Source organism: Poecile atricapillus, chromosome 1 (genome assembly GCF_030490865.1).
Source record: "Poecile atricapillus isolate bPoeAtr1 chromosome 1, bPoeAtr1.hap1, whole genome shotgun sequence".
NCBI classification, from domain to species: Eukaryota; Metazoa; Chordata; class Aves; order Passeriformes; family Paridae; genus Poecile; species Poecile atricapillus.
The window spans coordinates 178,117,955-178,144,789 of record NC_081249.1 but is presented as its reverse complement, the minus strand read 5'-3'; the positions used below and the strand labels follow the sequence as shown (position 1 = coordinate 178,144,789).

Below are 26,835 nucleotides of genomic sequence, written 5' to 3'. Positions count from 1 at the left end.
GAACTCTTCAGTCTCAGCTGTTGTGCTAAAAAGTTATTTTAACTGATCTTTGAAAACTTTTCAAAAATTGAGTTTGCTTCAAATACATTTATTAGACATAGTGCTCTGTCTCCAGAGCAGGGTAAAACCAACTGACTGCCTTCGGGCTGGGAGGTAGAAATCTTTTTACTTCAATTACAACTCCAAAGAACAACTCTATCACCTTAAACAAAGAAAAAGTCATATTTTATTTAAAGAAACAAATATTACAGAAACAAATGTTAGAAACATTACAAGTTCTGAGCAGTTTCTGGATCCTGCTGAGGCAGGGATTGGGAAAGCACCTTTGCACAGTCTGGAATGGTTTGGCTTTGCACACCTGACCTTCCTAACTCAGCTTCTACTCTGGTTTTCTATCCCTGCCCAGATCAGGCTCTGCCACTGCCACAGGTGTTGAAAATGCAGCTTAACAAGTTGCTGGTGTTCAGCTTTCTCGCCCTCACACCCATTCCCTCGAGTGTCTTACTCTCAAGGCAGTAAGGATGGGTAGGGAAGCCATTATTTTGCCTCTCTAAAACCACAGGGCAGATTTTGGATGTAGTTTACCCTCCCCAGAAGGATTAAGCTGCATTTAGCACCCAATATCAGTGGTATCAAGGCACACAGGGTGTACCACAGCTACACAGCGCTGCTCAGGGCTGTGCTGCCAGGGAACAGACCCATGAGCAGGAACTTGTAAAAGACTGTGAGAGGGAACTCAGCATTCCTTTCAAAAATTCATAATAAAACACTTTCTAACAGACTATTTGGAGCCAGGCACTCTTTTTGCCAGTGCTCCTCGAGCACAGAAGCCAATTCCTCAACACAGAGGAATTTCTTCCACGAATGCTTTCAGAACACAGACACTGAGAAGGCATCACTTCATCTAGCTCTGCTTGAAGGCAAAAGATGACAATCTGTTGTTTGTGGATGGATCTAAAGGCTTGGATTTTTTGGATACATTTGTGTCCTCGGATTTCTGCTCCTGGCTCTTTTTCACTTCATCTTCCTCAGCTGTGGGACGCTTTCGCTTTTTGTCTTCTGCTGAGTCACCGATGCTTCCTCCTCTTGCTTTCTCAGTCCACACCTTTGAAGGAGAACAGAAAACTACAAATTAGGCCACAAAACTCACTACTTTGTTTTATATACATGATTACTCTGATTTTAAGGTACTGAAATAATTCCTATGAAGAACTATCAGGGATTAAGTAAGGAACTATTTCCTCACTTTCCTTTCTTCTAACAACATTCTCCTTCAAAACTGGACTTCTTTTGAAACTGTATATGAAACTGAAGCTCTTAATTGTCTTTCTGGAGAAATGAGAAACCCAAAAGGCCCAACAAGTTAAATTAGAACAAATTTAATCCCCAGTAAATTGAACCTGGCTATGTGACTTTCAAGTCATTCCTTTTGTTATTTGTTCATTGATTACATTCCTCTCACAAGCCTCACACTGGAAAAGCTGCTTTCTGTTATTGCTTATAATTCAGTTTATATTTTCATAAATTATATGTCATAGATCATGGCACAATTCAAAACTGAAATCCATAAAGATGGACAAGAGTGGATTTTCAAGAAAAAATTCCTAACTGAAAATAACCGAGGTATTCACTGGAGGGAAAGAAATTATAAAACCCACAGAATTAGAGAATGTTTTCTTACCATCCTTTCCTCTGATGTCAGCATTCTAAATCGACTCATGCCTTCTTTTATTACTTCTGCTTCGTTCAGATCAGGATTATCTGTCAAAATGTTTGCTCTGTTCTCTTCTAGCCACATCTGGAAACCTGTCTTTGGTCTAAAGCAAGCACACAAAAAATTGTCTGGTTAAGAAGATTATAGGAAAACCACATCCTCCCAAAGCAACATTTCTGAGCAGCACCTAACTGGGTTTTTATTTTCTCAGAAGACCTCTCAGGGCAGCAGCCTCCTCTGTCCCACTGCAGGGTGCTCAGAGAACATGCTGACAAGTCAAGCATTTTTATTAAAAACTGGGATATATATATATATATATATATGGATATTAACATTCCAGTTTTAGAATGACAAAGCATAATGGCTCTCTTCCTTTCTGACAGAATCCCATCAATCTAAAAATAGAGCACATTCATTAGCACAGCTCAGCTCATCCTTCTCACAGCTCTCCTTGCCACTTGTTGTGGAACATCATCTGTAAAGGTTAACAAAAAGAATGCCAGTCCAAATGAGTAATAACTACCTTCATCTTCCTCAGCTAAATGAAGAGTAAATGAAACATGATCATAATTATGCAGATTTCATGAGGATTGCAATTGTTAGGAAATACATCTGCCTCCCAGGAACAAGACAGATTAGAGCCTGAGCTAGGAAAAGATGAGCTCCTCAGGCAATTCAGGTTTTTATTGACCTTCTCTTTTAAAAAGCCACCAAAATAAAAGCTTTTACTCTTTCACATAAGGCCCTTAGCTTTGAGACCTGGACATCTTCTAGAGCTGTTGAAACTTCAGTATTTCCTATACTTGGAACTGACACAGCAGCATGGTTTCATTTATCAAAGGTCATTACAAGTAGTATCAAGGCAAAAATTGTTGCTTAGAGCCCCAAAATTATAGTTTGAACTGCTCATTTATTATTCCCTCCCACATTTTTCAAGTGGATTCACAAATGTGACAGCTTGTGAGCTAAACTTTAATATTCATGTTATATTTCTTTGGCCAGTCCAACATCTTCAGAAATAGAACAGATTTTGAACTTGCATTTCTATCAAAATTGGAATATGGCACTGAGATGCAAGTATCTCTCACCTTCTGTTTTCAGTGTTTTCCTGTGCAGTGACTTTGGCTTCTTGGGACTCGTTTCCTGCTTTTTGTTCTCTTTGTTCCACTATTTTTTCACCAGAATTAGATGCAGCTGTGCGAGCCTGGAAGAAGGAGGCTGCTAAAACCTACAGAAATCAAGAATAAAAAAGTAAAAACACCTCACTCTCAGACAACATGTACCACGTAGCCTAACAAACCCCAAGCCTTTTCTAAAGATATAATAATCACTTGCATTAACAGAGTATCTAGTCCATCCAATTTCAGATCAGCAGATGTTTACACGATTTAAAATAAAGCACAAGGCCCAGTACAGAAAGTAAACTGATTTTTTTTCTGCTGTTTTATGTGCCATCATAGTTTTTGCATTATGCTTAAATGAATCCTGCTGCTGCTTCACTCACAGGGTTTCATACTTGAATAAAAACTGGTAAAATTCCATTTTTTGTTTTTTCTTCACTGAAATGATGCAAGAAAGACTACAGACATTACCTGCTTGGTCTTGGGTTTGGGAGTCAGAGGCTTTATAACTGGAGGGTTCTGCTTGTTTACAGCTCGACTGCCAGATGAAGATGTTTTCTTTGAGTATTTGGTCATATTGTCTAAAATATTTACTGAGGGGGCCACTGGGTCCTTTTTGCTGGGTGACACCTAGCAAAACAAATAAATAGGTGTTTTATTTATTTTCTGTCATGTTGCTCTCCAAAGTATCTGTTATATTGGAAACTCCAGACAGAATCTGGATTTGCAGAGCATGGCAATCAACCCAGCTGCAAAATTCTTACCTTAAATGGATTCACTCGTCCTCGGCTGCTGGATGCAACCAGAGCTATTTCAGAGAGAAAAAAAGAATGTAAAAATGTCTCACACATATATCCGAATCTTTGAGACAATGTGCACATTTTAGATGAGTAGAGAGAGACTTTAATAACCCTGTGAAGGTTATGCTGTACGTGCTCAGCTATTCTTAGTTATCAGAAATGCCACACAGGACCAACAGCTTAAAATACAAACCCAGAGGAAGACCCAGTATTTCCTCCACTCCCAAATCCGTTTCCACTCCTATTATTCTTGCTCAAGGGTTGGCAGGTTGCTGGAGGTCACATTCTGCCCCTGCCTGCCCACACTCACAGTTCTACCTCAGGATTTCTCACTCTGCCTTGCAAGTAATAAATGTTCCTGTGATTAGTGAAACAAATCCATTGACCACTGTTCTCATTTCTCCCTTGTCCCAAAGAATGCCTTCATGGAATAGCCAGGCAGGCACTGATTCAGCATTTGGCACAGCTAAAGCCATCAGAACAGTGTTAAGGAACATCATTAGGTGGTGAAGACAGGAATAGGGAACCTCTTAAAAACATGACAACAATGAGTGTGACCAGGCCAGCTTGGACAGGGCTTGGAGCAATCTGGGATAGTGGAAGGTGTCCTTGCCCATGGCAGGGGGTTGGAATGAGATGAACTTTAAGGTTCCTTGCAAGCCAAACCAGCCCATGCTTCTGTGGGTTTGGTAATTTTGTGAATTTACCATTTGACAACACTGCTATGCACTAAATTTAATTAGTAATGGGAGAACAAAGGATAAAAAACAGGAGCACATATTGTGAAGAATGACAAAGGTGTCATCCTTTTGTCCTGGAATTAATGATTTACTCACCAGGCTTTGGAGTAGTCACCTCTGCTGAAGGGACACTTTTGGAGAAACTATTTGGCTCTTCTGAAGAAAGAAAGGAGTACATATTTAAATGCAATAAAATACTGTAGCATAAATTCCTTTAAAAAATCAAACCAAACAGACAAGTAAGGAAGGATGGGGCTTGAGCAACCTGATCTAGTGGAAGGTGTCCCTGGTCTTGGCAGCAGGGCTGCAACTGGATAATCTTTAAGGTCCCTTCCAACCCAAACCATTCTGTGAGTCCATGATTACAGTAAAATTATCTATATTTTAAAGCATGACTTTTCATTTTCAGACAGTACAAGCACTTTTACAAAACCATCTGTCACCTCTACCTAGATTTAGAGTTGTAAATTTATTTCTTAGACCTTAAGCTTATTCCTTAAAGTGTACCCAGCAAACTACTCAATCAATCCAACTCCTGCAAGATTGGAGCTGAAACCAAAGCAACTGATTAGAAGGTGAGCCAGTCCTTCAGGAATAAAATCAGGCAACAGGAAAAAATCCCCCAGGGCCCCTCTAATGGATACTGAGCACAGTGCACACACAGCTGTGACACAGCACAGTGAACTTGTTTCTCTGCAGTCACTGCAGGCACAGGCTGGAATATGGAGCCACTTAATTCCTTATTAAGTCTGCAAAAGTTATCTGGATAACTCCCAGTCTGTTCAGAGAATATATTTTTTCTTACTCTCTTTATGCACTTCTGGGGTTTCTTCTGCTTCCTCACAGGCATCAATTTCTTCAGCATCTTCCACTTCTTGGTCCTGCTGCACATTCCTGTCTGGCAGCTGACCCCACTTCGTGGCAGAGCTGCTGTAACTAAAAGGAAGGAATTCAGCAGAAAGGAAATGGTCACTAAATTCAGAAGGAAAACAAACAACAGATACCAAGTTCACTTACCTAATTTAGGCAATAAGAACAATAACATTTGGTATATGTGCATTATACCTTGATTAAACTCTGATGATTAAAGATTCATTAACCACTCCATAACTTTATTGCCAGAACACTTTGCAACAAATATAAATGCAAATATTAAAGACCTTCTGTAATCTCCATGTAAACATATATACCTCCAGTATCATCAGATTACTTTTCTGCATCCATCAATATACACCCAGGTGGTAAAATGGATATATAATTTCATACTGAAGGCACCAAGCTTTAAAATTTAATCTGATTATTCTCCAAATTCCCAGTATAGTAGGATGCACAATTCTTGAATTTTCCTCCTAAAATTTGCCAATTACCAAAATCTGTGTAACATATATAAACAAAAGGCCCATTTCTTTCAACCAAAACAGTCAGTATTAGATTACTCTGGCACTAACAACAACATGGTGTTTGTGGTGGATTTTAACTCTCAGAGTGGCTGAAGTTGCAGACATGGGATTACAGCTTCCACACGTGATCCAGAAGAATAAGCCAGAGTTATTTAGAAATGAGTTTTGACTGTACAATTTAACAAAGAAGAAGAAGAAGGAAAAGGCTACAGATAAATTCAGGGACTTATCACTTCCTTTTGCTTAAATAAGTCCCAAACTTCATACATAAAATTGCTATAGGAAGACATTGCTTCCAACAATATGACATAAATGAATATAAATATATATTATTATTATTATTAATTTAAATATGTTAAAAAACAATCCTGTAACAATTAAAAAAAAACCACCAAGACACACACCCCCCTCTTTTTTCTCATCATGTTATACAAAGCAGATGGAGGTAGGAAAGACTGATAGCCCAAAGAGAAAAAGAATGCAAAGCCAACCTGTAGTATGTCCCATAGCTTTGAAGAGCTGGGATTAGTTAGGAGGGAATAAGACTAAATAAAATAAACTGAGATGGGATATTGAAAAAAAAGGGATGAGTGGGGAAAGATAGGATTTTAAGACAGGTGTGAAAAGAATCAAGATTGAGAGACAAAGAGCTAAAAAAATTAGATGGGAGTCAAATAACCAAAGGTAGGGAAAGGTGGGAAGAGAAAATTCCAGTCAGAACAACTTAGTATTGAGCCTGCTGTGGCTCTGAGGCTGCTGGACACAGGCACACAGGAAACGAGGAGTGGAGATGTTTCCCTCTGTGCTGGTATCCTGGGACTGAGGAGTCCTCACAAGACACCAACAAGGATGTGCCACTTCACAGATATCATTTACAATCAAAGCAACTCCAAGTGTCACTTCACCCACCAATACCCTGCAAACTGTGGGCCAGAGAGGTGCATCCAAACATCAACAGAGCAGTAAAAACCATCCCAGCTTTTCAGCCACTGAAATTCGCGTTACCCAGCGTTCGAGTGCTGTCGGAAATCCTCTTCCTCCTCCTCATCTTCCTGTGCTGCTGCCAGCTCTGAGGCTTTTTCCACAGCCACCTCGCTGAGGCGCTGGGCTAAGTTCAGCCTGCGGGAGCGGGAGGCGTATTTGATGGCCAAATTCACCACGTTGTGGGTCATGAGGTCAGCGAGTTCCACGCAGCGGAACTCACGCTCCAGCTTACAGGAAAGCTGCAAGAGAAGAAGCCTGGGGAGTCACACACCTCAATTCCACAGCTCCCTCAAGACTCCAGGAGTAGGAATATTGTGGTCTTGGTGGAGTGAATGAATAAAGACAAGCTACCAACAATCATGAGCTAAAGATCAAAATAAAAGCTTTTTTATTTCCTTCTCCCCTCCACCCTTCACACTGATAGACAAGATTACCTGCAGCCCACCTTTTGTCAGAGTCTGAACCAGCTGGACTGCCAATCACTAGCCAGACTCCTAATAAGAGGAATCACATCAGCATTTACATCAGATGCCATCTACAAATAAACTACAGAATCATAAAATGGTTTGTGTTGAAAGGGACCTGAAAGCTCATCTCATTCCAACCCTCTGCCATGGGCAGGGACACCTTCTACTATCCCAGATTGCTCCAAGCCCTGTCCAGCCTGGCCCTTAGCACCTCCAGTCTCAGGGATAAATCTCAGGGATTTTTTCTATCATGTATTTGTACTTACAGCAAACAGCTTCATTAGAAGTTCCTGCTGTTCTTTCACTGCCTGATTTTTAGCATTTTCATCAAATTCATAGCCATTTTTTGACAAGTAATCCACGTGGCTGTGAAATACAACAGAACGCCAGTACTGTTCCTGAAAAAAAAAGGGAGAAGGATGAGTGTTGGAATTCAGAGAGGAAAAAACAGTCTATAACATAATGCCTAATAATTTACAATGTATTTTATCCACTTATTCTTAAATATCCTCTTCCTCTGATAATGAGGGTGGGGGGTAGACAATTCTCTTTCGAGTCAATGCTTATGAAGGAAAAGATGGATAATAACCACACTTATACAAACTGATCCCAACAGTTGCCATATATGTTGAATTCCATTTATTTTACAGGCTTGCAGCAGGATGAAACCTACATGTTCATCAATATACTACCAAGATAGACAATTCTAGAATAAGTTCTTTTATCTGCTATCCCACAGCAAACTGGAAGTATTCCAGAAACTTAGGAGTTTACCTGAGAGACACATAAACAGAAACTATAAGGCTAGCCTTGTTCAAAATAATTATAAAGTTATTCAAAACCAGTATGTTTTCATCAGATATATTAGAATAACTTTTCTTTACCTACACATATTACCTCAAGCCAAGTTAACAGTTCTTGGCATTCTCATCCCATTATTTTGGGTAGAGGGAGGAGTGGCAAACATACTTTATCAGATAAGGAATAAAACACTTAACCAAATGAGGGAGAATTCATTAAAAATGACAGTGTGTTTACTATTGAAACTTTTTATCTACACTTCTATCAAAGAGAGTAAATTTCAAATAGCATTTAACTGTTCAAAGGCTGAGTTTAGAATTTTATGTTCACTTCTCTTTTGTGCATTACAGCTGAGCATCACAAGTCTGAAATATTTAAAATTGAAGAATAAACAATTATTTTTCCAGATGTTGTCCACAGGCACATCTTGCTTCAACCAGCATCTAAATAAGCCAAGCCAGAAGACCTGTGTTTTCAGTGATTATGAATTTGGATACTTAGTACATCTTTTAAAAATTTTGTTATGCCTAAAATAGTAAAACCCAGACATTTTCAAGAGCATCTTGCCTGGGATCCCCAAATCTGTTATCAGAACCCACTAAAGAAACAAGAGTAAGAAATACTTCACTGGTCAGAAACAGATCATATGTAAATACAACTTTGCACCAGCTCTGCCTGTTTAATTTTGTGTTCACTTGGAAACAGTTGTGAACCAAACCAGAAAAACTCCACAATACACTGAACCCAAATAATCCACTTGGCCACGTGTTTTACTCAGGGTTTGCACTGTCCTCTTTCACAGCAGAGGTGATTAATGGGGGTCTCAGATAATCCCCACTCCAGGGACACCCGAGCCTCCCAGCTGTGGACCCCACACCATCCCATACCTCCATCTGCCCCTTCTCTGTTTCAACTTGGCAATAAGGAAGTTTAAAAGGCAGGATTACTACAGCAGGTCGTGGCAGGGTGGGAGGGAACCGGGCTCCTTTACAAGGAATACACCTGTGCACAGGAAACAAAACACACCCACACTCAACAGATGTTCCATATCTGAAGCAGGTCTCTTAAGCACCAAGACAATTTAAGAGGATTTGTCCTTGGGAAAGTGGCAATTAAATGACTAGCTTGAATACAGCAATGTATTAGTATTTAGTATTATTAGTATTTTACAATTAGTATTTAAGACTGCTGTATTTAATGTGCATAAAGGGTTATCTTTACATGGCAAGCAAGAAAACATTTCAAAACCAGCAAGGCACACGCTGCTCTTGTTCACACTTTAAAATCCAAATGTGGCACATAACACACTCTGATCTTGATCTCACATAATGTTTGATTTAACAGCTTTTACAAAGACTAAATGCAACATATTAAACTCAGAAACCGCTGAATAACTGAAGGCACAGACTTATTGTTTCATTATATTGAAAGGAGTAATTTCTGGTAACAATCACTTAAGCAAACCATTGACTGGGGAAGATCTGTGCTTCCTGCAGCACCAATGCAGCATTGACAAAAACATCTGGGTTTCTAAGCTGCTGTTTCAGAGACTTGAAAAAAAAAGAACAGGAAGCATCAGTGTTCTGGCTATCTCTTAATTAAGGCATGTGGTGTTTCTACAACAACCTTCCCCCCTCCTTATCTTCATTATGCTGCTGGCTTTGAGTAAAATGTTCTTTGCAATTCAGAGAGCAGCACTCTCTTTCTTGGAGTAGAAGGGAAAACTCAGGATGAGGGACTCACAGTTAACCATGTTATCAATGTGATGTGACCTGCACATTTTTGGTGAATTTTCTAGAGGCCAACATAATGGTTTAGAGGGAGAAACAGGCAAGGAAGTGACTTTTAAGCAGAGGTATCAAATTATTTCCCTTAGTCCAAAAAAGCAGAGTATTATAAAGAATGCCACATAAGTTTAAATAAAATGCAGTCTCTCATCAAACTCTACAATTGTCCATAATTAGTAAAGTAAGAGAGTCTAAATTTTGTTAAAATATGTGAGCTAATGGGTTCTGCCCTGGTAGGAAAAGGACACAGATCACTGAATAAAAAAGGCTACAAATAAAGCTTAGCAACAAAATGTCCAGCATGCAGGTCACACTAAAGAGAAACAGTTATTTAGACACATCAGTGTAACATTTTATAAAGAAATTGTTAGCTTTCAGCTAAACATTTGAGCAATTTTGCATCCAGAATGGTTCTTCAAGGCCACAGTTTAAATATTAATGTAATACAAATCAGACAGCTCTGATTTATCTATGTCTGATGATGCAGATGAATTACAGGATTGGATTCTTTTCAAAGTCAAAAAAGGGGAAAATGGGGGGATTGGAAGATACCAAGAACCCCCAAAAACTTGGGAAAAAAAGAAAAAACAACCAAAACCATCAAAAGCAGGAGTAGATTTCTAACAGTCACCATAACTTTAGAAAGTTTCTCTAGAAAAATGCAGTCTTATGAATGTGTCAATAAAGTGCACACACACCTCTGAGCCCATTAATCAGTTACAAATTATAAAACTCTAATGAGTTACTCAAAACCAGTTTAATAATGAATCCTCCATGCAGAATTCTATTTGGGGAGTTACCATTTGCTGTGTAAATGTAGCAGGCACCTGTTTCAGCACCAGCTGAAGTTTGCAGTTTCTCTCTGTAAAAAGGGATTGAAAAGGGATTCTCTAGGATTTAAAGCCAAGACAAACAAAGCATTTCCTTGTGAATTATCTGACCTGAGCTGCTGGGGATTTTCATGGATGCCAACAACCCAATAATGATCATATTTCCCTTTGCAATGCTCTCTGGTGTTGCACACTGGAACCCAAGTGTTGCCAAGTCCTCGGTTCAGCATCTGCACGATTCCCTCGGAATCCACGTAACAAGGGGTACCTGTTTGTTACAAACCAGAGCATTTCCTCTCAAAGGCAGCAAATTACAACCCAGCACGATGGGAGTGGTGGATACAGCTGGGAAATGATGGTTTACACGTTTCAGACGCGACATCCTCACCCCCAAACACGGCACAAATTAGTTTGGAAAAGGCAGTTTCCTTGGAAAGATGCGCCACCTTCTGTCAGCCAACATCACTGCTGGTCAACTGATAAGTTCAAAATTAAAATATTTTATGGAGAGATCGAATTTATACTGCTTGGACAGATTCCCAAAGGAAATCAGCTATTATACAATTACTTTTTATGTTTATTATAAAAGGTCCTCCCAAGCTACCAACTTTAGGGGGTTGGGGTGCTTTTATGGTGTATTAACACAGTTTATTTCTTTTGGCTGAGCAGGAAAACCAGTCAGGAGAACAAGTTCTGATAACATTTGAATGGGAAAATATTAAAGATTTCTGACAAATATATTGAAAGAATAGAGAAATATAATTTTGTTTATTCTTGAGGAGGTTGGAAGAAAAAGTTCAAGTTCCAAGATCTACAATATTGAGAGGGCACTAATTAGCCAAACTTATTCATAGAATAATAGGACTGTTTGGGTTGGAAGGGACACTAAAAATCATCTTGTTCCACCCCCTACCATGGCAGGGACATCTTCACTATCCCAGGGTGATCCAAGCTCCATCCAGCCTGGCCTTGGACACTTCCAGGGATCCAGGGGCAGCCACAGCTTCTCTGGGCACCCTGTGCCAGGGCTCCCCATCCTCACAGTGAAGAATTTCTTCCCAATATCCCATCTAGCCCATCCCTCTGGCAGGGAAAGATTTCCTCTTTTCCTAAGTCCCTCTTTCAGCTTTCCTGTAATCCCCTCAGCAGTATCAGAATTTCTCAACACCTCTCATGCAGGTGTTTCATACCTTCAGCAGAGAATCCAACCCACACCAAATAGGATTTCCTTGTAAGAGAAAGAGGGTCTCCACGCAAAATTTGCCTTTTCTTCATTCCTAGCTCCATCAGCTGTACCCCGAGGCACTGGTCCCCATCAAACCCAGTACCTAGGGAGAAGTAATTCAATGACTGTGTTAAAAAACAGGAGAATTGGCTAAATTAGTTTTGAATCAGAAATTAATTCTAATGCAGCGTTACCCATGGATACCACTGTCAGACTATTTGATATTTTGGACACAGGAGATGTGCATAACAACAACTTCCTTAATTTCCTGTTGTAATTCCTTCTGGCACATCTGAAACCCAGATTTAATATATTAATTTCACTGTTGCAAAATTCTCCCCTTCCCCACAGTTTAATCTCAGCATCCCAATATCAAACACAGGCTCTGCTGTCAGAAGTCACAGATCCATGGGTTGTGATGGATGTGTTTGTAAAAGCATCACCCAGAAAAGGAGAAACACCATGAAGAAGCAGAAAACACTCTCTGGTGATTACAAACAAATTAACCAGTGTGGGAAGCCAGTGAGAGGTGAGGACTGAAAAAAGGACAAAAGGAGAAAACTACCTCTGTGATAAACAACCATCAGCTGCTCTCCATGTCCTGCCATGGATACCACTGGGCCTGGGAGACTGAAAATCTCTTTTTGAACTCCTCCAACTGTGAACACACGGACCAGCAGGGCAGTGGTGGCACAGGCAGCCCAGCCCTGACCCAGACAGATGGCCTCAATCTCTTCATCCTTTGGCATATCCACAGTCCACTCCTTGTTGGAATCCCAGGAGCCAAAATGGATGCAGTGGAGCTTGCTAAGGCAGAGACAAAGAACCAACAAACATCCCAACATGAAGTAAATACAATGTCTGAAAATACACTGATATATTAAATTTTTATCAGAGATCTCTGATGGAACTACAGATGGCACTGCAAATTTCAAGTGGTCATTTGCAAAGGTGTTGCTCTTATTATTCAAAAACTGAAGAGCCAGCTTGAGCTCCAGCACTGTAGATCTGAAGCCTCTAAAGCCTGAAGCACAGACAGTTGAAAGGTCTGAGGGGAGATTTTTTTAGGTGGAAGCAGGTAAATATCCTCCTTGGCACCCTGAATATCAGCCCTCATTAGAAGTCAGTCATGTTATGCTCTCTTTCAAAGAGAGAAAAAGATTAGAAACTTCAGTTCTTAATAATTGAAAACTGCCTACGACCAATCCACAGACAGTGATTTTGAGAGGTTACCCATTTCCATTGAGAAAAACACTGACACTTTCAAAATCAGACAATCAAAATATAACAAATAATACTTTTAAAGGGTGCTTTTCAATTTACCACAAGGCTGTATGTGTGAAAATAAGAAGAAAGCTCTTTCTTCAAGATATTTCCACAGAAACCAACAATAAAATACTGTTGAAATTGTTCTTAAATGCAAGAATAGAGTTTAGCTGGCCCAGCTGCTTAAATCTTTCTGTGGTTTTCATAAACTTGTGTTCTTCACACTTGAAATTATTATGGGTATCATCAAACATCTCCTTAGCAACAGTGTGAAAAGAAATAGCTGAACCCTTATGATTGATCTTTAATCTGAGCAGACTGAAAAACTATTGTTCATGTTTATAATTCCCTTTGAGCCTGCAAAGTGTGTGAAGTTTCCAGTACATATATATTTGAAAAAGGAATTTAAAAGAAATTCTCAGGAAACAAATTACATTTTTCAGTACTTTTGAAGTCTTCAAGTAGGTGGAAGCTAAAATCCTCCTTGAAAGTGGTCCCATAAATAAAAAGCATGATCAAAAGCCAAAAAGCTCAAAATTGATAGAAGCTGATAATAAAAGCCGAAATATTAGAAACAAGTTGAAAGCAGCTCCCTATTATGGGTTTTGCAGAGCAAGGCCATACCTTGCAAGTTCCTCTGTGCTCTCACAGGCCAGCAGAATGGCTTCAGTGGAGAGATCAGCCATGGTGTGGCTCAGGGAGTTGGGGAGGTGTGTGGCATGATGCACAGAGGTGTCGTGGAATTCGATGTCAATGGCGTTGTCCTGCTCGTCGTTGTAGCAGCGAATGATTCCAACCGAGTTCCACACCTGGCAAAAGGAACCACACACACCCCAAAAAAACCCCAAATCAAATCAAATGTCCTAAACCCATCAGATAGACTGCCCTAAACCAGCCTGCTGTAATTATTTTATCTGAAAGCAGAGTGGGTGGAAGGCTGGAAAAAGATTGAAGAGCTGTGTAATTAGGACTTGTGGTTCCTAAAACAGCTGAATTAGGCAGAAAGTAGTTTCAGTCTCATTGCTCAGACATCTTTCTCCTTACCAAAATAAGTGTAAAAAACTTGCAGATAGAAAGAAATAGTGAATGATTAACATAGAAGTCTTAACACAAAAATATCCACAGTTCTGACTTAAAAGGAATTTTTAAATGGATTTGCTAGAATTGAGAAGCACGGGTACAAACTGCACAGCTTGATTTTGTCTTAAAGCAAAGTATTTCTTTCTAAAGCAACTGAAATGTAAATCAAAGCATTATGGAGTCCTTGCATGAAAACAAAACTGTTTCCCATTATTTAGCTTCACACTGTAAAGTATTAAATTTTTTAAAAAAAAATCTTGGATTACATTAAAACATGACACAAAATGGACAATATTAAATATAGAAGAAGCATCTAAATCTAAATAACCACACAGATTTACCATGAACCGATGCATGAGATGCACAGGAGTGGAGCCAGACTGGAAGGGCTTTTGCCTGGGGGTTGGCATTGGCCCATCATAGAAAGGCTGTTGTGTAGATGATGGTGGCAAAGCTGAAAAGCCACCAGTCTCATCATCACCATCATCCTCCTTTCCAAGAAGGCCAGAACTAGCTTTTATCAACCCAATATCTAGAAGTTAAAAAAAAAAAACAAAAACCAAAATCTTACACACAGTATTATGACATATGTTAAAAAATTTTAAACAGTCAGGATTTCTCTGGAAAAACAAAGCAGAATATATCTGACTAGAGGATGCTAAAAGATCATCCCAGTAAAAGAGCTCTGGAAAATAAGTTCATTGTGTACCTAGTGAGTTATCATCATCATCATCATGAATTACTGCCCGTCTCGTATGGCCTGGGGGTTGCATAAAGTCGTCAGCATCATCCTCATTTTCTCCAGTTTTTGGGGAAGAAGGTGGTTCAATCATATCCCCATTTAAATAATCATCATCATCTCCATCAAACAGATCATTGTAGTCTTTGGCCACTGCACTGGCAACCTACAACCAGATCAGCCATCAGCACAAAACTTCCTTTGGACATGGAACTCAAGAAATAAATTAACACACAACAGGGAACTTGCAAGAACAGAGTGCTCCATATAATTTATGACCTAAATAATGATATTCATTCAAGAAGTCATTGGTACTGAGCACCTTGTCATTTGGCTTCTCTACATCACCAATATTTTCCAACAGCCCCAGATTTCCTTCAGTGTCTGTGTAAGCAATTTGTTTATCTTTAGGGTGCCATGCCAGTCCACAAATTGAGTATTTTTTCTCATGCTTCATCCTAAAAAGAATATGAAAAAAATGGATTTTAGTAAGCTCCTCAGGACAGGATCTTCCCCTCCAAGAGTTATTGCAAAAAGTGGTAATTTTTATTAGTATAAAAAAGCTATATTACACAAAATAAGGTAATTAATAGGTCACCTTCAGAGTAAACAGCTGCAATAAAAATAGAACAAGTTTTCCTTTTCTACAAAGAAAATAATTTAAGGTTTAAAAATCAATCAGAATCATATTCTTGAAACAATAGCTTCCTGATACACACTTAGAGGACAAAGGAACTCCCCAGCACTCATTTATTCCAGAACCATCCAGTTATAGAAAAAATATTATTTGTTTCTCTTTAATAAACTGATAAATTAATCCTCTATCTTTTCCACCTTTTATCCTTACAAAAACCAACCCACAAACTATTTATATAATCTGTCTGTAATTCTTAACATAGAGATTGCAGTTACAATTAGATTTCTTACATGGAATATTCAGATAATTCTCTTCCTCTCTACCACATTTAATAATACCTTTGATTTCAATTGGGGGGATATTTAGGGGTTTTTAAGAGCTTTAATTAACCAAATTGCAATTTGTCAGTCTGTCCTTTTTTGGCCTACAGGTGAGGATGGCTGACTGTCTGTTTCTAGAAAACATGTTACTGGGGGTCTGGGATGTGAGGAGAATTTGTTTCCATCAAAGCTATCCTTTAATCAAACATCAGCTTCAAAAATAATAACAGACACACACAGAAAGACAGATTCTGGGATTTGAACAAAATCCACGTTCAAGTCCCTTCCCTAAGGTGCCTGACAGGTTAAATCAAAAAGCCCTGTAAATCTCACCAGGGCTTTTCAAGAGGCAGAGTTCTACATTTGCACAGAAACAAGTTTTACAGAAAAGACCATAAAATTCTATTTTGAGAAAAAGAGATGAACTTGGGGATTTACGGAACAACACTGAATACCTCTCTATGCACTGCTGGGTTTCCACATTCCACACCACTATATTCCCATCCACACTTCCAGCTGCCAGGAACCGCCCACAAGGAGACCAGACCACAACATTCAAGGGCTAAGGAAAAAAAAAAATAAAACAAATAATAATAAAAAGTGACCAATGCATGCATAGCATTCCTATTCTGGAGCTTAAAACAGACAGATATTCTGGAATTAAAAAACTGATAATCATCTTTAGCAGACCATATTCAGCCTCCTGTATATGGGGTGGGGTAAAGTCGCTCTTTTTCTTTGAAAACTATTATAAAAATGGTTGCTTAAAAAAACACTCTTTAAGATAGCACACCTATTTTTGTTTCAGAATATGCATCTTGTGTCATTAAACACAAACACATTTTGTTTGCCATGAGGCCAAACAAAACCCAATTCTAGATATGCAGAAAGAAGCTGAATGTATTTTGTAAACTCAGCACTAAACATGGCATTATTTATTTTGAACTTAATACAGTCCCATAAATTAAAATCCAAGGTTGTGTGTTCTGCATATTAATAACATCAGAAGGAGAGTCTCTTTAACCCAAAGATTCCTAAGTACATAGTGAGGCCAAAAGAAAGAAGGTGGCACAGTCAAATTTCGTCTCAATAAAATATAAAGTGAACAACTGACATCTCTGCTCCGTACAGAAATAATACTCCTGACATTTTCTCTAAAAAGCTCTGTATTTAGAGCAATTTGTGAAAACAGATGTTCTTCAGCTGCAGTGGGTGAGTCATCAGGAGACTTTAGAGACCTGGTGGGTTACTATAAATGAAAGAGGGGAATCAGAGACACGTGAAGGTGTTTGACACCACTCAGTATCTCTGCCCTCTTTTCCAACAGGAAGTAACAGGATCAGAAATTAAACAGAAAATGTGAACAATCATTACCAAGAGAAGGGGGCCAGGGAAGGGAGAGGTACTGTGAAGACAATTTCTAGCAGACTAACATTAAAATTACAGAGTATTTAACAAACCCCTGGTTTCTGCAACTACCTGTGTGATGGAGGCATCTGACAGATTGAATTGGCTATCCCAGGTTTCTCTTCTGAAGAGTTCAACAACTTTATCTACAGGAACTGCCAGCAGCTGCTCAAAGGAAAAATATTACACAATTTAGAACAAGCTACCTGTCAAACAGAGCACTCAAACAGCACAGTTCCTCCATTCAGAAGCCTCACAGATGTGACTGCCTCAGGATTTAACAGCTCTCTAACATCCCAGCCATGCCAACTGAGAGAGGAAGCTGAAGTAATTTAAATTACAAGGTTCTTTAATGCTTTCCACAGGCAACAGAGCAAAACATGCCTGTTTTTACTGTAATCTTCATTTCCTTCTGGCAGAAAACTGCACCATAAGGTTATAATTTCTAATTTATCAAAACATGACATACACACTCATAGTTTTCAATGCCCTGAGCACAAGGCTTAGGTGATTCTTTACCCTCCCTCCCCAAATTCCTTTTGATCAGGTTACAATTTCTCAATAAATCTGATTTGAATACCTGATTCCCAAACCAGCTCATTTCATCTTCCATAAAACTAGATAAATGTTAACAGCTGGTTATTTCTTTAGGATTTATTTTTGTTAGGATCTTAGCAGTTTGCTTTGTAAGAGAAGCAAGACAACTGCTTACATTTTGAATACATATGTGTGTGAAGAATTAGCTAAAAATTGAAACTATTTGGTTTTATACAACATGGATATTGAAACTATTTGTACTGAGGGTGACATTCACTCTTCCTTGGAAAATTGATACACTGTCATAGCAGCCAGGGATTTTGAAGAATCATGCAATCACTTAGGTAGGAAAAGACCTCTAAGATCATCAAGTCCAACCATTAACCAGACAGTGTCATCTTCACCACAAACCCATGTCCCAAAGTGCCACATCCACGCAGCTTTTCAATCCCTTCAGGGATGGGGACTCCACACTGCCCTGGGGAGCTGTGCCAGGTCTGACAACCCTTTGGGTGAGGGAATTTTCCCTAATATCCAATCCAAACCTCCCCTGATGCAAACTGAGGCCATTTCCTCTTGTCCTGATGTTTGTGACCTGGGAGAAGGCAGTGACCCCCACCTGGGTCAGTGCAACTTTGATCTTCAGTTAAAAAGAAAGGAAACAATTTACTGAAGAAACATTTACTGACTAGGGCAAAATTTACTTAAAGCAGAGAAGGACAGGACTCATCTGATGCTCTGTTGTGAACAATTTGATTACTTCCCTCGTGTACAATGTTCCTTCCTATTCAGCACACCAAGACTGTTTAATGCTGGTTAGGGCTGACAGCTGGACTCCTGCCAAACTCAGTCTGGAGTATAAACAAGGAGCCATTTCTAGCTTTTTATGTTTTCTAAAAGGGAATTTCACCCCAAATATCTTCCTTACTCCCAGGACAATTTGGGCTTGCCCAGAATGAATTCTGCCATCGGACTCAGAGGCAAAAGAAGGATTAAGATGTGATAAAACAGTCACTTACCTTGCCAGTGCCAGGTTGCCAGGCAAGCCTGCAGATTGATTTAGCATCTATCACATCATTACATTTCTGCAGCAGCAGCCAGCTTTTCGTGCATGTCTGAAAACAAAATTTAAAAAAATAAGCTTTTCAGCTCAGCAAAAATCTGCTGTTTAGTACAAATTCTTAAAGGAAAAGGAAATCTATCTGAACTGAAATAATCTCTTTCATCAAAATACAGTAGTACATACTGCCTTAAAAATACTTTGTCAATGTAGCCCTGAAATTATTTTAATGATAATAAAACTACTTGTAACAGAAATAAGATCACAGAACATGTATTTTTAATCAAGTACAGAAGAAATGAGCCCATCTATTTTTAGGTTATAGAGAAATGTGGCCAAAAAGCATTTGTCAAACCCGCATCAGCTGCAGCAAGGTGACACACAGCAGCCTGAATATGGTCCCAGCAGTATAAAGAATGAATGGCTGTAATCTCAAATCACAGCACAGATTCATGCATCAAGCTGCCCCAGTCCTGGAACATTCTCAGTATAATTTCCCCAGAAGGCACCCACTGTCAGTCTGGAACATGAGATTTCACACAACTATGCTTGTGTCTTAAAAAAGTAGCAAGCCACAAGTGTGGGGGGTATATTTTCAACTGTACTTACATGAATAATTCCACAGGGATTCTTATTCCAGTCAGTGGCATTTAGCAAAACTAATGCCATATTCATATGCAGAACTGACTTATTAAAGCCTCCACCTGAAATTCTCAAGTTCCTTAGAGTTCTAAGATTAAGCTCAGAGGCTAAATGTGTTTACTACAGTTAATAAATTGTTTATTATAATCAAAATTCCTTAGTCCTGAAAGCTGAAATTCTGAAATGAGGAGTCTGATGTCAGTTGCTATCCTCATTTTGTCCTTGGCACTTACAGTGTTGGCCAATTAGGAGAGATGAACGGAAGGAATCAGGGATTTCACACACAGGAAGAACAAAACACAGCTACCCAGGCAACATTTCATAATCAGGTTTTGGAATTTCTCCCAGAAGCAGATAGGAGTATTCTGTGAAGTGTAGCTAGATTTCATCCCCAAAAGGAAAATCCTACTCCAGGAGGGTTATTTCAGTCCAGCTCCTCTTGCTGCCTGTGAAATCCTGGATTTCTTAGGAAAGATTTCAGGTGGGAAGGGCAGCCTTTACCTGATCTGCAAGGTTCCAGACTCTGACAGAACCGTCACAGCTCGCCGAGGCCTTGGGAAGAAAATGGAGTAAACAAATTAATAATTAAAGATGTAGAGAAATTAATGCTACAAAATGGAAAAATCCCTATAACAAATGCCACAGACACAGGATACACAGACAGTTCTAAGGAAGCCTCCCTGTTTAAACCACTTTAAGATTTAAAACTTTTCAATGCTGTCATCTTGATAATTGTACTCAGCTCCAATAACAAGTTTGTAATTGCAAACCCTCACACTTCAAGTGAGCTATTTATTTGCAAAAGAAGCTCAAAATTAATATAAAATTTTTTAGTGAGGCACCTTTTCTCCTCTAAATTAGATTCCAGAAGAACACAGACAGTAACTGATTAGTAAAGCAAAGACTGAGTTCTCCTGGGAGGCAAGAAGCTGTGACAGACTCCATCACCAGGAAGGTCAGATGAAATGAAGTTGTCTCATCTGCCCACCCACTGTTGGTTTTTTTTTTTGGTAAAAATTACAGTTTGTTTTTTTTTTTCCCCCAGGGAAAATGAGATTCAAAGCAGAAAGCAAATAAGAAAAGTGTTTTTTTTTACCAGGTAAACATCCTTGGGGTCAAAAGACAGGCTTAAAACAGGAGCATCGTGTCCTCGGAATGTTTTCTGCTTGCTGCTATTGGTCACCTCCACAACTTTGATCATAAAGTCACTGCAGATCACAATGACATAAAATTGTCAACATTGCTATTAACAAAACCAAACTATGTTTTTATGGCAATAAAAATTGGGCATTAAATATCTTTTGGGGCAGCTACAGCTCTCAACACTATATGATGTAATGGAAAATGAGAATCGAGGCTTGTTACAATAGGAATCATGCCAGACTGTTTTTATCAGAAAATTATTTTTGTACATGTCAAAATTCATAAAATATGGTTGTTTTTTGAAGAAGATATTATGCACACACAGATTATATATATCTGCAATATAATATTCTACATGATCTAATAAAAATCCTTGTTCAGTTACCAGAGAGCTGATGACTTAACAAGAACTATCTGTTGAGTGGGACCAATATTCATTACTATAATTATTTGGCCAAATGGCTTTTAAAAAAAAGATGGTGCAAGTAGCTCATTTTGTGTGACCTTTTTAACAGGATTTTAAAGAATATTTAGTGTATCAGATACAATAAGATAATTTTTACCAGTTTCATTCCTTCTTCTGAAATTGCAGCCATTGCTGCAGTTTAACTCAAAATATCAATCATAACTGCTATGTCAAAGAGCTCCTGTGATAAACTTTCAGTACCACTCCCTCTCAAACCTCATTGCAATACCCTCAGAAATTTCATTTTAGGATCTAATTCTATAAGGTTAACCATTACTTTTAACCTTTTTTATGTAGTTCAGGCCAGCTTTGGCAGCCAGTTGGTTGTTAAATTTATATACAACTGAAGTTTGAAGATTTCATGTAAAAATGGAGAAATATTGGACAAATAAAAGCAATTCTTCTCAGCTGCACTCCTTCACTTCATGTTTTTACCATTTTCCTTTAGTATGACACAGAAGACCTCACTGAGGGGTGGCTCACAGTCTTGTGAGCTCTTTTTCCTAAAAATGTGGGAGCGCCAGCCAGTCTGCAGGAGTACTGGGGGGTTATAAAAGTTTTAGAAACAGCAAAGAGTTTGCTGTCTGCCTAATCTCTCTAATCAAAGTCAGATCCTGGGGCAGAGCTGTTTTCTCAGAAACAAGCACTGGCAGAGGGCCCAAAGCCATGATCCCTGTCAGATCTGGAGATTACACTGGTTACTGCCCAGTTTTGGTGGAGCTGCTGCCAGAGTCCAGCATGTTCATCCAAAATGCTTTTCTGGTTCAATTCACACTTAGAGGAGTCAGGAAGCAGATCTCTGCCATCTCCCCTGTGGAGCAAAATTCTAGAAGAGAGGCAAGCAGACAGCCTGAATTAGCTATGACTGCCCAAAGAGGTCACCAAATCCAATTAAGAATCACCTGAGCCTTAAACACATGAAAAAACCCCACAAAAAACCCCATTGCCTGCTGGCTATTTTGCCTCCTCTGTTAAAGGACTAGAGTATATTCTGTCAAAGCACACGTGCTGCCCTAAGAAAAGAACTAAACTACATATTAAATTCCCCTCAGGCAAGTCTTGAAAGTGTCATCTGTTATCATTTGGCAGATCGGTGATGCTTATGCCAGAGAATGACTCAAAGCTCTCACACAAATCAGAACAAATCTAACTTTTAGATGTGCACATTCATCTGCAGCTCCATGATCCTGAGCAGTTGGGACATCATCCTCAGCTCCCAGTGACAAAACCCTCAATGAGAGGAGACATCCATAAGGGTGAACACTTGTGCTTCAGACTGAGAGCTGAAAACACTCAAGCCTCCTAAAGAAATGAAATTATTTCACAACACCAGCATTCTATGTAAAACTACTTGGTGGATCAAGTATTACCCAGAGCATTGTTTCCTAAACTCTTCTTCATTCCTTTCCTCCTCTCCACCCCCCTGAAGGCATTTCCCAGTCCTTTACAGCTCTCTGAGGTTTGGGGGTTCATGATATTGCTGGTAACAATCAGCCTGTGAGGAAGTTTCTGGATTCTGAAGGGCAGCAGTGTTTTCCTCATGGTTCCCACATTACCTGGATCCAGCAGCAACTTTGGTGCCATCAGGACTAAAGGTGACGTGGTTGACGTGCATGGTGAAACGAGTGAGGATCCCATCAGGAGCTCCCTCGGGAAACGTGTGGATCTGGACAGTGTTGTTGGAGACTGCTGTGATCAGCCTTCCATTCTGACAACAAAATCAGTCACAAAATCTGTCAGCAAAAACACATTCATGCCACAGAGACAAAAATCCCACTCTGATGTCACAAATATTCTGGCAGATTAACTTTATTCATTCCAAAACGGTCTGACAGCAACAGCAGTAAGGGAAATACTCTTTAACTGGTTTTTTTTCCGCCTAAAAATACAGACAAGCATAGTAACTTTAATAATTTATCTCTTTAACCAAACTAACTTGCATGCTATTTAGATTCATCTGCTGCAGCATCAGGAGAGGGCACCCTTGGACTGGAATTCTCAATTAAATGCCACCAGGGAAAGATGAGAAGTTCATGAGCTATAGCTCAGTTCTTTGCAGAAAACAAAAGGCAGATGTTTACTAAAAATTAATCCAGATTAAAAAAAGTGCAAAACAAAAGAAATTATTATCCCACACTTGGAAAATAATACCTCTTTGAGTGACAATACTATTCCTTAGTTGCACACAGCAGTAAATCTTTAAAATAAATATAAAGAAACGCCTTATTTTCTTTTTTATTATGTGTATTTTTGGGGGGGAGGCTGTATTTTCATGGGGTTTTTTGTTAAGATGTATAAAATTATAGTAAAAAACCTGAAGGCAAAGGAAGCAGCAGTCAGTAATGAATAACCTAAAAAAATAAGAGATTAGATTTACAACATCAACATCTCAGAACAGTCCCTTGTGGCATTTCCCTAATGAAGTGTAATTTTTGGAAAAGGATTTCCTGACATTCAAGTCTCCCACTGTTTAAAAATAAAACATCCCTCAAAACTAGGAGCACCTTTTTCAATTTTTCCCAGGATTTTTTCCTCATCTATTCTTTAATAGTTTTAGCAATTTCTGCCTCTGCCACTGATTTGCTAAGAGAACCCATTTCAAGTCACCTCGCTTGGTTTGTGAAACAATAACTAATGTGATGGAAATCTACAGCAAAAGACTCTAAAAATCAGTGATGAAAATAGATTTTACAGGTTTGGGGTTTTTTTTTTCTATTTTGAAAATAGATTTTTTACAGGTACTGAGGAATAGATACCTACATGCATAGAGTATATTAAAAAGGACATAAGAAAGAGGATTCATTTAAGGCAGTAATTCTGAATAAGATCTCAAATGATAACTCGTATAATGCAATATGAATATTTTAATACTCATTTATTTCCTCTTTTATACTCCTCTACAAAACCACTGGTAATTGAAAAACAATTTCAGAATTTCTCTTTAACACTGTCAGGTTAAATACACAGTATTTGTGGAACTGATGTTGGCTTCTGGAAGTCTTCTCTTCTAAAAGTGCCACAAAGACATTATTTTAGACCCACTATGATTAATGTAATATAAAAAAAATTGGACATGAAGGAAATTATGTGACAATTCTCAAGCTAAACACATGAACATGAATAGCAAAAATAATTATTTTCTATTACATAAATCCTCTTCTCACTTTGAGGACACAGGGTCAGAGGCATCTTTAGGCCAAACAACAATTTTGGGAGTGAAACATCAACCAATTACTAAAAAAAAAGTGTTACCAAACCATTACTCACTTTGTAAAAGCAAGTTTTGATTAATACAGATTATGAGTCCTTGGACTTTAACACAGGCCCACATAAAACAACCTCCTGGCTTTCTTCCTAATAATTGATGATCACACCCTATGCTGGGAAAATTCTTGCAACCCACATGGTGAGAAAACACTTAAACAGCCAAAAAAGTTCACTGCATAATTAACTTAATCTGCTGGGTTTGTTTCTCAGAAAGGAGATCAAAGTCAGAAATTAATATAACTGAACATGAAGGAAGAGAGGGGGAAAAAAACACTACAAAAGTTTTGTATAAGTGATAATTCCTCTATAACTGTGTGTGGGGTAGAATGAGTTGTCAGAGGTAATTCTTGTTTATTGTTACCCACAGAAGCAGCATCCCTGAGCTGGCAAATCCACAACCTGCAGGAAGACCCACAACTGTGAGGAGCTGTGTTAACAACCCTACCTTCAGAGCACATGAGAAGGCCTTTTCTCCCACATTAATGGACTTTGGATCATCGTCATCCAGGTTTTCCCAAATCCTAACATCTCCATCACTGCCACAAGTCACAATGCAGCTGTGGAAAGACACAGGATTTGTCAACATCCAGGAATCTGCTTGGTTGTAATGCCAAACGAGGCTTTTTGTGGTTTCAAGGGTTTGTTACCAGACAATCTCTTATGAACAGTATTTGCAATGATAAATGAACTTAAGAAAAGAATAAAATAATATGGACTTTAACCACAACCACTATATGTGGTTATGTTATATATCCTTTGAGTTTGTTTTGAGAGGGCTTGGGCTTTTTTCAGTTCACCTTTCAGTCTATAAAAAGGTAATACTAAATATATAGTTTGTATTTATACATTCAAGAACTAGCACAAGGAAGAGATGAAAAAATAGCAACCCCAATATTGCATTCCTTCAACTATATTTTTAATTTCTTAGTGCATACATAAACGTATTTACTCCCACACTACACTGATTTCTGCTAAAATCAATGAAGTCACTCTCATAAAATGTGCATATAGAGTTTTTCTATATATATAAGACTTACTATATATATATATATGTACATGGGGATATATATATATGTACATGGGGATATATATATGCTTACATTTAAGTTATAAATCAATCACTTTTAAACTCAGAACACCTAAATATGTCACACAGCCAGTTCTCAGCACAGGCAAAACACCAAGGATTTCTTGAACCATGCCAGGCCATAAATCCATCCCAGTATCTCCCACAGCAGTGGCTGATATAGAAACATACAGAATCATTAAGATTGAAAAAGCCCTCTAAGATCATCAAGTCCAACCATTCCCCCAGCACTGCTGAGGTCACCACCAATCCCACAAGTGCCACATCCACAAAGCTTTTAAACCCCTCCAGGGATGGAGACTCCACCACTGCCCCGGGCAGCCTGTGACAGCGACTGACACTCTTTTAGTGATGAAATTTTTCCTAATACCAAATTCCTGGGGAAGCATCAGAGAAGAACAAGCCTGTTCCTCTCTCGGTCTCTAGGAATGGGGCTGTTACCTGCCAGTGTCATCGAAGAAGACATCGGTGTGTCCCTCAGTGTGGCCATACCGCATGGGCTTCTGCGTCGATGGCATCTCTGCTCCCACCTGTCTGCTTAGGGAGAGGTAAAAAGAGGAGAAATAACACCAATTAAAAGGAAACACCTCAGGAAGAGCATCAGATTATGGGGACAAAGTGAGAGCTGCTGGGACACCCACCCATTCAACCACCTGCAGGGAATGGGGACACTAAGGGGACACGGGATGGGAGATGAGGACACTGTGAGGATGAGGACATGGGAATGGGGACATTGCTGGGAGAGGAGCACGGAGATGGGAGATGAGGACACTGAGGAGGTTAGGGGGACTGGAGATGGGGGCACTGTAGGGATAGTGACACCGCGGGGATGGACACACGGGGTTAGGGGGAGCCACAGGGATGGGGGCATTGGGAAAAAGACGTGGGGATAGGAGATGGAGACACTGGATATTTTGGGAATGAGGGACATGCTGATGAGGTCACTGTGTGGGGGATGGGGACACTGTAGGGACGGTGACATTTCAGGGATGGGGATATCGCAGGGATGGGAGATGTGAGCACCGTGGGGATGGGGACAAGGGGACAGGGAACGTGGGGATGGGGACATCGCGGGGATGTAGGCCCGGGTTCCCGAGGCCCGGAGGGGCCTGACACGCCGGGGCCTCTCTCTCGGCCGTCCATCCAGGCCAGACCTCGGCAGGGACCCCCATCCCCCGCGGCTGCCCCCGCTCCGGAAAGGTCCCGCACGGCCCGCGGGGTCTCGGTGGGACCGTAGCCGCCATCCCTCCGCCTCCCTCCCGCCGCTCACCGCCGGCCCCGCCGCCCGTTCGAGCCTTCCCGCGCCCGCCGCCGC

At 39.6% G+C, this 26,835-nt stretch overlaps 1 protein-coding gene across 1 annotated transcript; it reads right to left on the bottom strand.

Annotated features, from left to right (window-relative positions):
- Nucleotides 1–205: 205 nt before the first annotated feature.
- On the bottom strand, nucleotides 206–26,832 carry WDHD1 (WD repeat and HMG-box DNA binding protein 1). The gene is made up of 26 exons (XM_058847661.1): nucleotides 26,791–26,832; nucleotides 25,962–26,054; nucleotides 24,879–24,990; nucleotides 22,723–22,874; nucleotides 20,654–20,765; nucleotides 20,059–20,109; nucleotides 18,875–18,970; nucleotides 17,391–17,483; nucleotides 16,367–16,473; nucleotides 15,277–15,412; nucleotides 14,925–15,120; nucleotides 14,557–14,747; nucleotides 13,760–13,944; nucleotides 12,435–12,676; nucleotides 11,835–11,972; nucleotides 10,756–10,912; nucleotides 8,915–9,029; nucleotides 7,493–7,624; nucleotides 6,781–6,998; nucleotides 5,181–5,311; nucleotides 4,472–4,531; nucleotides 3,600–3,643; nucleotides 3,307–3,465; nucleotides 2,803–2,942; nucleotides 1,682–1,817; nucleotides 206–1,105 (listed from the first exon to the last, which is right to left on the bottom strand). The coding sequence occupies exons 2-26, from the start codon at nucleotides 26,036–26,038 to the stop codon at nucleotides 905–907; spliced, it is 3,381 nt and encodes a 1,126-aa protein (XP_058703644.1). The 5' UTR covers nucleotides 26,039–26,054; nucleotides 26,791–26,832; the 3' UTR covers nucleotides 206–904.
- Between the last annotated feature and the right edge of the window lie 3 nt (nucleotides 26,833–26,835).

Bases quoted from the DNA above. Each gene is read 5' to 3' on its own strand.
- WDHD1 (XM_058847661.1), bottom strand. From the start codon at position 26,038: ATGCCATCGACGCAGAAGCCCATGCGGTATGGCCACACTGAGGGACAC. The intron at 20,110-20,653 runs GTAAAAAAAAAC...TTTCTTCCCAAG, and splicing joins ACCCCAAGGATGTTTACCTG to GCCTCGGCGAGCTGTGACGG. The intron at 3,466-3,599 runs GTAAGAATTTTG...TTGTTTTGCTAG, and splicing joins GACGAGTGAATCCATTTAAG to GTGTCACCCAGCAAAAAGGA.